Below are 13,927 nucleotides of genomic sequence, written 5' to 3' on the forward strand. Positions count from 1 at the left end.
GTAAATCCCCAAATGCTGGAGATTTAAGTAGGTAGCAAGTTCCACACTGTAGGACCTTCCATTTGGCAAAAGCAAAATCAGTTGCTGACTTCAGACATGAGGTTAAAGAGCGGGTGTGTGAGCACAGAAACCCATCAGTACCAGGTGTGAGGAACAACTAACGAAGGCAGCCATCATTTAGAGTTTTAAAACCAATAGAATCCTCTGGCTGTGGTTAAGCCATAGCTAGAATACTCTGCTTAGTTCAGGGCAGGAAGGTCTAGTGGTGAATGAATGGGGAGGAGAATTGAGAGAGGAACAATAAAAGGATCAGATGCTGCCCTTGTTTACAACAGTGTATATCTAGAGTGACTGCACTGAAGGACCTGGGAGTTACAGTGGACAAGAAGCTGGATATGAGTCAACAGTGTGCCCTTGTTGCCAAGAAGGCTAACGGCATATTGGGCTGTATTAGTAGGAGCATTGCCTGCAGATCGAGGAAAGTGATTATTCCCCTCTATTCGGCACTGCTGAGGCCTCATTTGGAGTTTGTGTCCAGTTTTGGGCCCCCCACTACAGGAAGGATGTGGACAAATGGGAGATAGTCCAGCAGAGGGCAATAAAAATGATGAGGGGGCTGGAGCACAAGACTTATGAGGAGAAATTGAGGGAACTGGTCTTGTTTAGTCTGCAGAAGAGAAGAATGAGGGCGGATTTGATGATAGCCTTTAACTACCTGAAGGAGGGTTCCAGGGAGGATGGAGCTAGGCTGTTCTCAGTGGTGGCAGATGACAGAACTAGGAACAATGATCTCAAGTCGCAGTGGGGGAGGTCTAGGTTGCATATTAGGAAAAAAATGTTCACTAGGAGGGTGATGAAGCACTGGAATGAGTTACCTAGGGAGCTGGTGGACTCTCCATCTCAAGCTGTGGGAGGCAGGCCTATCCTTGTTTACAGACAGCCCCCCAACCTGAAGCAAATACTCACCAGCAACCGTACACCATACAACAAAAACACTAACCCAGGAACCTATCTCTGCAACAAACCCCGTTGCCAACTCTGCCCACACATCAACTCTAGTGACACCATCACAGGTCCTAACCACATCAGCCACACCATCAGGAGCTCATTTACCTGCACATCTACTAATGTAATATATGCCATCATGTGCCAGCAATGCCCCTCTGTCACATACATTGGCCAAACCGGACTGTCACTAGGCAAAAGAATAAATGGACACAAATCAGACATAAAAAATGGTAACATCCATAAGCCAGTCGGAGAGCACTTCAATCTCCCAGGACACTCTGCAGCTGACTTGAAAGTTGCCATACTTCAACAAAAAAACTTCAAAAACAGACTTCAGTGAGAAACTGCAGAGCTGGAACTGATCTGCAAACTTGACACAATCAAACTGGGTCTGAATAGGGACTTGGAATGGTTATCTCATGACAAGAAGTAATTGTCACTGTTCACACATTCTCACCTTCTAATCAACGGTTGTGAATAGGCCTCATCTACCCTAACTGAATGGACTTTGTTACACTTGCCCTCCCCATTGTTGTGTTTCTCAGCCTTGGATGTATATATATTCTTCCTATCTGTGGTTTCCACTTCATGCATCCAACGAAGTGGGTTGCAGCCCACGAAAGCTTGTGCCCGCAGAAATTTGTTAGTCTTTAAGGTGCTACGGGACTCTCATTGTTTTTGTTGACGGGATGGATCACTTGATGATCACCTGTTCTGTTCATTCCCTCTGTAGCGCCTGGCATTGGCTACTATCAAAAGAGAGGATACTAGGCTAGATGGACCATTGGTCTGATCGAGTATGGCCGTTCTTATAAGGAGAGAGAGGATTTGTATAAAGTAATCCAAGGGGCAGTGACAGGAATGGGGTGAAATTGAGCATAGCAAGTTTGTACAACTGTGAGATTTATAGATGGTAAGAGAGTCTCCCAAGGGAATGGAACGCACTTCATCACCTAGGATATTTAAAACTAGACTGGGCAAAGCATTTGAAACTGTAGTGAACAATTCCACACTGGGGAGAAGATGGAAAAACATTGGTGCTTTTTCCATTTCTAATTTCTATGTTTCATATTGTGTCACAGATGGCTTGTATAATTCAAAGAAAATGTGGTTTCCTGACTAATTTTTCCTCTGGGGGATAATGGTTTGTATTTTCCTTTAGCAATTCTGCTTGTCCAATAGTGTTGTTTTTTTTTCTTCTGACACAGGGGGTGCTCCCAGGTGGGGATTATCAGGGCACTGATCGAAGCAGGCATCCCAGTTGATATGATTGGAGGAACTTCCATTGGCTCGTTCATGAGTGCCCTGTATGCTGAAGAGCGTAGCTATAATCAAATGAGGATCAAAGCCAGGCAATGGGCAATGGTAAGAACACAATATATGTTTGTCTTTTCCACTTTTCATATCTAGGAGTTTTGACATTAGCCATAGAACACATGGCAGCATAAAAGGAGCAGAGCAAGGTCAGAATCTGATGTGTGGCTATTAGGGGGGTGAAGAAGGGTGTTTGAAATGGCTCTGATATGATTGTTTTAGCAACAGTTAAAGATAAGAAGCTGCTAGTACTTTACATAAAGTATACAGTCCTACAGAGCATGAGATGCTTTGTGGGCAGACTAGAGGATGCTTCCTAAAGACAGAACTGGTGCCTACTGGGGTGAAGTATGTCAGCAGCTGTGTACAGAACCAATCTCCGTAAGTCAGGAGTCGGATGTTTTGATCATCGAGCATATTAACCATATCTGTTGGGAAAACGAAGCTCTCTCAGGGCATTCGCTGGACTTGATTATCTCCCCATAGATACAAGCATATTTTGTAACGTTACACTGCATCAGTAGGACAGGTGCCTCACACTGGTGCTGTACTCTGCTGCCTTCTTGCTGTGGACCTGGCTTTTCTTTCTCTCATTGTACAGGTGGATCTGGGTGGCCAGGTTTGGAGTGGGTGTGCGATAGGGAAGGATCACATGAATGTATTCACAGTGAATGCTCAAAGCTATCCATCATGCATCCAGTCTGTCACTCCAAATGTGTTATGTATTTGACACGTCCGTCTCAGGGTCTTTGCCTAGTGCAGGGGCAGAGGCGAGAGAATCCTCCAAGTCCTGAAATAGCCACCAGTGGCTTCTGCATGTACCCCAGCCGTACTCTGTGAATGTGAATGTACATGTTTGCACAGGTGTTAGCTGGTGTTTATCTTTGTTCTTGTCTTTTTATGTGCTGGAGTCTGTTTTCTTTCCAAGTCTGAACAAATACGTTGCTCTTTGTATAACTTTCTCTCTTTCGTTTTCACATGCTGTCCTCTTTTGAGTAGAAGTGATTGACTGAGGTAATTCTTTTCTAAACTAACTAAGAACCAAATGTCTAATATAAAATGTAGCCCCAGGGTCCAGAGGTCAGGTGCTGTGTGAGTGAGGAAAATATGGAATTTTTTTTTAAATTTACAAAACTCTGGACTATTTAGCTAAACTTAGCTTTGTGCTGATGGCTTAAATAGCAATTTAGAATTTATTTGGGAAATTATTTATTAAGGTGGTTTTTTTTCAAAAAGCACCACAAGACTGCACTAGCATTCAGCAGTGCTGGCTGTAGCTGACCGACGGTAAAAGTTAGCATTGGTTACACCTGAGATCTGCCTATTATACTCTGATTTAATGTATTTATTTTATTTCTAATTTTTACATAAAAATTGTTTCCATTTTGCTTTTTCTAATGAGAGGAAAGTGACTGGATGAAGTATCCAAGCTGGATTGAAACTAACAGTCCTCTTAGATCTTTTGAGACTTAAAAGTGGGAGACAGAAATCTGCAGCTGCTGTGTTGCCGATCTACTCTAACATTGCCTTTTGCAAGTAACATCTCCACTGTAGTCAGCTGTGGGTTTGGCTACATTCCTCGCCAATATCACAGGTGCACAAATAATGCTCCCTGCTGTAGGTTTTATTCCTGGGATTTTATTCGTGTGCAGCATGGGTGTGTCAGCTCCTGGCCCAAGGCTATAGCTTATTATGGTTCCTCCTGCCCTCCCTGTCACCCTTGTCAAATTGGATGGACTGACAGTCGTTAATTTTAATAAACCCCTCCATTGGGGGTTCTCAGCTTTTACAAATGCGCACACAGTCACTTCAAGGGGAGTGTCCTCATGCCTTATAACAAAACCCACAAACTTCCCCACATTTTCTGCTTGTTTTTGCTACCATAGCAATCCCTTCCGTCCCACTCTCCCTTTGAGTTCACTCGGTCCCTGCCCTCCCAGCTCTAACTCTGCACCCATTTCCCAACATGCTGTGTTCACTGCAGTGTCTTGCCTTCACAACACAATCTCTGGAGGGCAGAGGTGTTATTCTGGGACCCTATGGAGGGATTTAAGAGGGGTCCTGAAGGTTTTGTGGATTAAAACAGCTTTAAGTAACTTCCTGTAACTCTTCCATCTCTGCAGCCTCTTGGAGTGTTAACTCGAGCTTGATGTCTTTAGGAAGCAGAGATTGTGGGTTTCTCAGTGATTACAGGTGATTGGTTCAGAGGGCAGAAGAGGCCTCACAATTAAAATGGCTCTCAGTAATTTTGTAGAAATAAACTTAATTTTAGTAAAAAATAGATCGGTCTCCCCTTCTCTGTTAGAGGGTTGGGAGGGAGCATGCCAGTCTCCTCCAATGCACACACGTCTAACATAAGATTGGCTGCTGTGTTGCACCTCCAGGACAATGAGTTATCGTGGAGGGACAATGACCCTCTGTCTGAAAAGCCCTTTCTTTGCAAACCTTTGAGATGAAGGGGAGCTGCATCTGTGTCAAATGTTATTTATCATTCAAATTGGCTAGACTTTTAAATTGTACATCCACATTTTAGTCTAGTTTTATTAATACACAAAGTATGTGTTGTCTCACTGCTCATTCCTAGCATCAATACTTTTCTATTATCAAGTGTGGAGTGGCCCCACTTCTACCCAGACAGTCTTACCCTTACAGTGTACAAATAAAACCCAGGTATTGATTGCATTTTATGATTGAAGAGTGCTTTGAAGAGCTGCTTGGGATTTTTATAATCATTCCAACAAGCACACACCATTCCACATGCAAAACAGGGGCTGCTTAATTATTTACGGAGATGTCAAAATGTGGCACGATAAGAACAGGCAGCTCTGTTTGAGGGCCTCATTGCTGGGGATGGTATGCAGTGTGACTGGATTCAGCAAACTGATTTTCTGGGCCATGCAAAGCAGTGGAAGCCCTTGAATCTTCATCCAGAGTGGCTAACTTTTTAAGATTATGGGATTGTGAATCTTGCAGGAGTGGCTTTACCATGTATTCCCCATCACACCACAAATTATAGCAACCCTCTCTCCGACCAAGGCTTTGATGTGGCTTCCTTCATTATCCACCAGCACATCTCTTGGTGTCAAGCGATTAGAGTTGTTAGGGAGTTCCTGAAATACCTTACTGTACACAGAGAGGCCAAATTTGAGTCTATTACAGCGACTCAGCCAAATATCAGCACCCTCAAAGTTCCAGGGTCCACAAGCTGCAAAAACATTCCTGTCCTCCTCATGAGAACCTGGGAAAACTTCTCCAGTGGGCTTGCTGAGGGGCAGCAGAAGAGGCCAGATATTCAAGAAGCAGTCAGTGGGAGGATCAGTGTGTTGCTACAGGAGAACGGTCTGGGAGAAGATCTTTTACAAAATCAACCTGATTCAAAAAGGCTAAAGAAGAGCCCCTGTTCTATGGAAACAATCTTTTTCTGCTACTCTAGTTCCCATTAACTATGGCCGTTGAAGGTTATGGCTGTTTAGAACCACGTGTTTTGGGTTTAGTAGCCTATTGTTATTTACAGTCTCTATTGTGATGTATTAAATAACTTCAACTGGTTTCTGTGGCACCAGCCCAAATGAGAAATGGCTGCAGGACAAAAAAGCTTTTAGGTATTTTTAGGAATTGACATCTCTTTGCTAGTATGCTTTAGGGTGGAAAATCATAGTTTAATTTGATGGGATCTCTGGATATAATGGAGCAGCCAATAAATAATGGCTTTCATTTTTAAACTGCAGATGGGATGTGCAACTCACAGAGCAGATCAATTATCTGCTCTAGTCCATTGGTTCGCCTGAACTTCGCAAGTTACAGGTTTCCAAAGTTTTTTTTTTAAGCTGGTAATGAATCCATGCTAATATTATATCAAAATATGTATGATCCATTTACAGTTCTTAATCACTTGGGTTTTATCTAGTGCCTATATATTAGTTAGCTAAATTTTTCCCATGGTGAGGAGTTGGAGGCTGGAAGAGGCGTGGCTGGGCATATGCGTCACAGAGCCATGCACACAGCCTCAGACATGCAAAAGGTTCTAGTGAGAGGGGTTGTGGTTAGCCAGGACACTGAGGGTATTTGCCACTCTCTGGCTCCGACGCGGGGCCTCTGCAGCCTGGCTCACTGCCCATGTGTTGTTTTGCAGTACAAAGGAAGCCAACCTCTGTGGGCAACGCTGCAAAATCAGATGCAGGTCTAAATCCACAGTCCCATTATGGGACTTGGGGCAGATCAAAGAGGGATGGAGGATGCTGGGAAGGTGACATAGCTTCGGGGAAGAACACTGATCAGAGCATAGGAGAGCACTGCCTATGACCTGAGTGGGGACTGCCATCTAGCATAGGCGGGTGTGATGCCCACAAGTAGGGGGCCACATGTGGTGTTTTCATTGTGGGAGGCACAGAGCACTCATTAGGAAGGAGAAACTAATTAGGTAGTTCTGCACGTTGTAAATCATTCACTTCCTACACTGTCTTATTTTGTTAATATGCCAAATCTTCCTGTATAACAACAGACACAAGTACAAAACAATGTAAACAAACACAGACTAAGAGGAGAATGCAAGCATTGCCAAAGGCATTGGCGTGCACACCCGGCAAGGATACTGAAGGAAAGGCGAGCTCATTCTACTCGTGGGAGGTGGGAAGCTTACCTGCCAGAGTGGCAGCACATACAGCTGAGAGGTAGCAGGGTTGGTAGTCAAACACGAGTGAGAACTCTCATGTCAGCTTCAAATCTAACCCAGACCTAGCACAAGTCAAGGAATCTTTAAGGCGAACTGCGGAGTTTAAAAAAAGTCCCTGATCAGTAACAGTTTGTGTGTAAACAAACAATAAATAACTCTGCTGTTTAAAAGAAAAGCAGCAAGCCACAGCAGGGCGCACACATTTTGGCTGTGTTTTAGCCTTCTCTCTGTGGGGCTGGGGAGTGCATCGACAGCATGCTCATGATCTCTCTGGTGCGATTTGCTGAATTCTGCACTTTTTTAAAACCTTGCTAGAGTAAAGCGGCAACTAGATGTTGATTACAAATCATTTAATGGACTGCAGCCATAGCGGCCTTGTTGGTGCATCAGCCTGTGTTAATCCTCCCCAGTTCCTGCCCGCCTAAGCCCGTTCATTAACTCATAGAAAAGATGTGGAAAGGAAAAACTATTTTTGTCTATTAAAATCCTATTTCTTTGAGAAAAGAAAGGGTAGATTATCCTCTTAGTCTGGGGTTTAAAATTGACATAGGAACTAAGAAGATATCATTTGCATATTCGGATGTCTTGCATTGAATTTTAATTTAATTTGGTATAATATACTCAGACATGTAGCTTCTTTAGTCCGTATTTTACTGAAGCCCAGATAACGCAGCTATTCTAATAGATTGGATGCTTCCTGATTTTCAAATTAAATTAATCACTTAGTAAATTAAATGAAGGAAACATTGTTTAGCACAAAGATTGAGCAAATCTGAAACTAAAAGAGATTCCATGAAAGCTTAATTTCAGTTTGGGCCTGTTGTACTGAAGATATTTAACAGTGTCTGCCTGTCTGCCCAATCTAAACTCATTTATCTACATACCCTGGATAAAACTATGTTAAGTTTTCTCTGGCTGGTCCATTATCATAGTATCTAAGTGTTGGTTTTTAAGCAAAAGATAAAGAATGTGCTAGCTGATTCAGGAATAAAATTATTTACACTTCTATAGAGAGGCTCTTGAAGCTCTTTAAGATATGAATGAATTAGGCATGACATCACCCTGGAAGGTGGAATTACATGGATTTAAAAAGTGAGGCACAAAGAGATTATAGACTTGCCTGAAAATGACTTAATAAGACAATGGCAGAGCCAATAATAGAGCTAGAAATCCTTAAACCCAATCCCCTCTCCTAGCCATGTTCACCATACCCCTTTGTATCCCAGTCATGATAATCTAGCTTTATATTGTCATTTCTGTGTAAAGACAGGACAGATCATATACAATATAGTAAAACTTAATCATTGTAGCTTCAAGCTTAAACAGACAAAGAACATTGGAAGGGCTCAGTCCCCTAATCTTTCCACCTTCCACACTCTCCAGAAATAGATTGGGAGGGTAATGCCTACCTAACTCTAATGGCAGTGGCTGTTCTTCTACTGTAGAGACTTTACTACTTTAGCGTGGACTTACAAGAAAGGCAGAAGAGTATTTTTCTCTCTCCTTACTGGAAGCTAAATACAGAGTTTGAAGTTACTTTAATCTGTGACACCCCACAAAACAGATATTGCTTGTGACTCTTGCTTTTGTGTTTTTGGTTCTTTTGATGGTTTGTGTTTGTCAGAGTAGCTCACTCATCTTTGTAACAGAACCTCACTCAAAATGCAGATGAAGAGGATTTCAGTGGGTTTTCATCATATAACTCACCTCTGAAATGTTTTCTTCCTCTTTTTAGAATATGAATTCAGTGTTTAAGACTGTTCTAGACTTGACATATCCAATAACTTCCATGTTCTCAGGAGCTTCATTTAACAATGGCATCAGCAACATCTTCAAAGACAAACAGATTGAGGTAACTTGCTTGTTTGCTATATGTGTAATAAATGCTCTCCTCCCGTTGGACTGTAACAGAAAGGTCTGCTTCTTCTATGTTTACAATAGCTTTATAATGTCCAGCATGCTCTAACCAGGGCCGTTTTAAGACCTTCGTAGGCCCTAGGCACGCTTGCCTTCGTAGGCCCCCCTGACCGAAATAACTAATTTGATTTTAAGCGATTAATAAATAGTTTTTTAAATTAAAAAAAAATTATATATAAGAGAACTTTTCGTAGGCCCTGAAAGTTTCGTAGGCCCTAGGCACTGTGCCTATTGTGTCTAATGGATAATACGGCCCTGGCTCTAACTACTATCAGAACATTACACCAGCTTGGGAGAGAGGATTGACCTTGAATGCCATTTTAGTGGAATTTGGACTTGCCATATGGTAGGTAAAATATCTGTTTAATTACCTCTGTTTGGATTGCCAAAAAAATCCAGTTGGCTGAGAGCCTGAGTCAGGGCCATGTGACCTTGTCACAGGGACCTCTACTTACTGCCTGGTGGTGTCTCCTTCTAGTGATTCTAGGGATTAGCTCTGCCCAGTTCAGCACCCCCTGCCTTCTCTTCCACTGTCTGCAGCTCTTTTCTGGCTCTCAGATTAGGCTCAGCCCTCTGGCCAGGTCCTCACGCTTGGGAATGACTCGTTCGGTTTTTCAACGTTGTTCTGCAGAATCCACATCACCTAGAATCTGGTGCCAAGCAAAAGTAATTGCCTTGATGAAATCTGGGAAAAATCTACACTTGCTTTCAAGTTACAGACCAATTTCACTTCTAAGTGTCTGCTGTACGGTGCTTGTGCATCTGATTCAGAAAGAATTTCACCGTCTGTGGAAGACATGCTGGCACCAGAGCAAGCTGGTTTTCGCCACAGTCATAGTACATGTCATCAAGTGCTGGCACTTGCAACTTTCAACGAAAATGGATTCCAAAATAAGTTGAAGACTGGTTCAGTTTTCCTTGACCTGACCACAGCATACGATACGTTTTGGCACACTGGCCTTTTGGTGAAATTGTCTAGAACTATATCAGGTTGGTTAGTATGTGCAATGGCTCAGTTTTTTAGAAATTGCCATTTCCGTGTGCATATTAGTGATAGAACAAGTACTTGGAAGTACCAGAAGAATGGCCTCTGGCAAGGACTTAACTTATATTCAGCTTATACTCAAATGACCTACCATATACTGGGTCTCGCAGGTTTGTTTATACAGACAACATATGCTTTGGCACTCAGTCACATGCTCCTTTGACATACTTGAGTGTTCTGAATGCGGATATGGCAGCTATGGCTGATTATTGTCATTGGTGGTGCCTGGTACCAAGTGGGAGTAAGACTTTGTCAAGTGTCTTCCATTTATCATGCACAAGCGGGCAGAGGGCTGAATATCAGCGCCTAAAGCATGATCAGCGCCTAAAGCATGATTCACACCCGGTCTATCTAGATGTCACATTGGATAGAACTCTCACATACTAGGACTACTTACAAAGAGAGCGAGTATGATCAAAATGCGCAACACCCTGCTCAGAAAACTGGCTGGAACAACATGGGGCTCCAATGCCTGAACGTTACGCACGTCAGCCTTGGCACTCGGGTACTCTGCGGCAGAGTACTGCACTCCTGTATGGGCTCGCTCATCTCACGCATGCATGATCGACGTACAACTAAATTCCACCATGCGTCAGGCACACTTAAATCTACTCCTTTACCATGGTTACTGGTTCTCTGAAACATTGGTCCGCCCAGTGTTTCCAGAGAGGAAAGGGTAGCAATGCTTGTGACGAAACTGCATAATATGCCACATCTACCCTTAAAGACTTATTTAATCCACCACGTAGTCATCTGCCCTCATGGCTCCCGTTGTGGATAAGTTTACCGGGTGAGGGATTTATGGTAGAGGACGTGTGGCAAGTTTCATGATCTGCAGAGAAAGTGACAAATAATTATTTTGTCTCAAACCTCACTCAACGTCAACCCAGGTTTGATTTACCACAAAGGCAATGGAGCCTTTGGAACCAATTTTGTACCAGATGTGGAATTTGTGCTACAGTGTAATTTTTTGGCATTTTAGAGACAGTCCCCCTCTGTCTACATGGGCGGCCACAAACCATGACGCATACTGTTGAGGACTGCAGAATGACTCAACTTCCTGGAGGTCTTCGTGCCTTGAACATCATCGATAAGAACGTGGTGGCCTATGTTGGCCAGATTGCATAAGTAGGAAAATATGTAATATTCTGTGACAGGAATGAAACAGTTGGAACAGCTAAAGGGCATACTACTGCCGGATGCTGATTGTTTTGGGGGCATGCTAGGCGCCTTCTGCTCCCAGTGAAATCAGTGGGAGTGGAGAGCACCCAGCACCTCTCAGAAGGCCTTTGTACATTGCCGCATTCAGTCCCTAACAGAATTATTGAATGGAGCTTTGAAGAGAAATGGATGATGGAATGGAGGAAAATATACTTGGATCTGGAGTGAAGTCCTGGCTTCATTAAAGTCATTGGCAAAATTCCCATTGACATCAGTGGGGTGAGGATTTCACCCCTAGTGTGCTATTCCAGCATTACATGCAGTTGTGGTATAGCATGTCTCTTGCATACATGGTGTCATTAGAAAAGGTCTACATCTCTGAGTCTATATCTCTGCCCTGATTTCCTGGGCTTTCCTGTGTCAAAGAAAAGAATGTTTTATGTAAGGAAGAAAACAAATTTAAAACATGAAGTTGTATATATTTATCTGTGTCTAGTGTTGTAGGCCAAATCCTGTACTCATTTTTCAGAGTCTGAAGAAGTATCGATGTCAGAGGTGGTAAGATTTCCACCCAAAAGTGAGGAAATAAAACTGTGTAGTTTTGAGAGTACACCCCTCCACCCTTCTCCCTTGATCGCACCGGCAAGTTTCATTATACACATCAGCTGTCACCACCTCAGAAATAGACAATGATACACAATGGACAGTTATAGAACTCAGCTACCCCCATAATCACTATTACACCTGCCCTGCAGACAGGCACAAATTACCTTTGTCTGCATTTGTTAAAGTCATGCTAGTAGACATTGAGACTGAAAACTGGTTATATGCAGGGTTGTGAATATAAGAATGTCTCCTAAAAGTAACTGTGAGACTTGCACTAAGGAGTATTTCCACTGGGCAAACCCTTGACATAAAAGACTATTTCAAAGCACCCCCAAAATTTCCAGTACAATTTGTTGCATTTAAAAACTCACTTCTACCGGGCATCTGTTTTCTCATCTGTAAATGTATAAGACAGGTTTTGCTGTCAAGAATGCTGATGCTATAGACTAGCATAACTTGGAGTAAATACGAACTTGTACAAACATGACTTACTGATTTGCTATGCCCTATATTGTAACTGTATATTGAGAATCTCACATACCTTTTTATGTGCTGCTTCTCCTGGAAATATTATGTCATTAGTGTTAGGAAAAGAGAACATGGCTTTTCTTCCAAGTTGCATATACACAAAGTGTTTGCTCTAGAGCCAGGTTTTTAGCCCCGCACATTTGGCTGGTGTTTTCATCTCTGTGTGCTGGGATTTATGCGTGTATGTCTCTGTGTATCAAGATGAAAGTGTGCCTCCTCGATTCCTGCGTTAGAATTGTGTGTCAGCTTAAGTCCAGGATGTAAGGAAGAAAATGGATGATGGATGACTGTAAAACTGACACTTCCTGTTTTGCAGGATCTGTGGATTCCTTACTTCACTATCACAACTGACATTACTGCCTCAGCCATGAGGGTCCACACAGATGGTAAGTGTGTCTAGACAGTCTTCTGCCGGGGGGAGGCAGGTCTCTGAGCCTGGGGTGATGATTGAATGCAAGCTTTTCTGTATAGTTTCATTCCTTCCTATCCCTTTAGTTTTCCTTCCTCCTTTTCAGTGGCACCTGCTGAACGCCAGGATGCAGGGTTGCACACAGATAACGGAGCTACAGCACTGGGAGGAATGGAAATGGGCGAGATGACTCAGTGCATTGAGAGTAAATTAGTTCATTGACCTCAGTGTGTTCATAAAAAATATTAATGAAATACAAAAACTCTCCCATAAATCAGAATTAATTGTAAAAATCATGCATTAAAATAAAAGCTCATGAATCTAGCTATTCTTCCCAGGAAGAGATGTGGGGTCAGATGCTTATTTACAATAAGGCTCCTCTATTTGTCTGGCACTGTAAAGGAATCTTTATAAAAGATATATATATATATACACACACACACATATATAATATTAAAATATATCTATATCTTTTATTTTTAAAAAAGATGTATGGTTTTATAAAGATACTTTATAAAAGTATAAAAGGGTCTTAGTGTAAATGAGAAACCAGACCCATTGGGTTTGTTGACTTTTTTGCTTATGCAATGTTAGTTTCACCTCTGTATGGCTCCGTATTATTGTCCTTTTCTGTGTTTTTTCTCAAAACCGTTAAAAATATGGCTGAGTTCTCCCTGCTTCTTTTAAACTGGGCTGTCAGAGAAAATGCCTATTATGGGTTGCTTCTTAGTAGGAAAGTGAAAAACTTGCAAGTATGCTACACCATGCTGGAGTGTTCCAAGGCTGTAGTGGTGTAGCTTAGAGTTTAGCCGCTTCTCACAACACAGTGTTCTTGTTCTGTAATGGTCAGGTGATTTTCTCTTTAATAGGAAATAGTGACAGGTTTTGCTCTCTACCAGCCATTGCATCATGTGGCTTTGATCCCTTCTGGTTTTCTTTCAGTAAAACATACCCGGCTGATTCTCACATCTTCCTTCTAAACACTTGCAAGAGCAAAGGGATAAGAGGAAGTTGGGAGCTTTCCCTTTTATTCTCTCATTCAGCATTCCCTTGCAGTCTCCTCTTGTAGGGGATGCTAACTGGGCTCTTCAAGTGCCAAAAATCTCTCTCAGGAATTGCTTCCCATTCACTGAGATGTAATGAGTTACCACTTGGCATTGCTGGAAATTGACCTTATGATAACCATCAACCTTATCTTGGTGGAATGGTTTGTGGAGAGACCTCTAATGCTGTGAAGCAGCCCATCTCTGAAATACTGCATTGTAAA

The 13,927-nt window shown here is 42.4% G+C and overlaps 1 protein-coding gene across 3 annotated transcripts in view; it reads left to right on the plus strand.

The window, feature by feature from the left end:
• Nucleotides 1-13,927, plus strand: part of PNPLA7 (patatin like phospholipase domain containing 7) — a 242,711-nt gene that overhangs the window by 200,316 nt on the left and 28,468 nt on the right. For all 3 annotated transcript variants that reach the window (XM_067561557.1, XM_067561556.1, XM_067561558.1), the window contains 3 exons: nt 2,217-2,373; nt 8,730-8,846; nt 12,568-12,637. In XM_067561557.1, the coding sequence (XP_067417658.1) occupies nt 2,217-2,373; nt 8,730-8,846; nt 12,568-12,637 (344 nt within the window). The remainder of the gene's footprint in view (nt 1-2,216; nt 2,374-8,729; nt 8,847-12,567; nt 12,638-13,927) is intronic.

Source organism: Emydura macquarii, unplaced genomic scaffold (assembly GCF_026122565.2).
Source record: "Emydura macquarii macquarii isolate MOO-44397 ecotype Brisbane River unplaced genomic scaffold, CSIRO-AGI_Emac_v2 contig_2417, whole genome shotgun sequence".
In the NCBI taxonomy this organism is placed as follows: domain Eukaryota; kingdom Metazoa; phylum Chordata; order Testudines; family Chelidae; genus Emydura; species Emydura macquarii.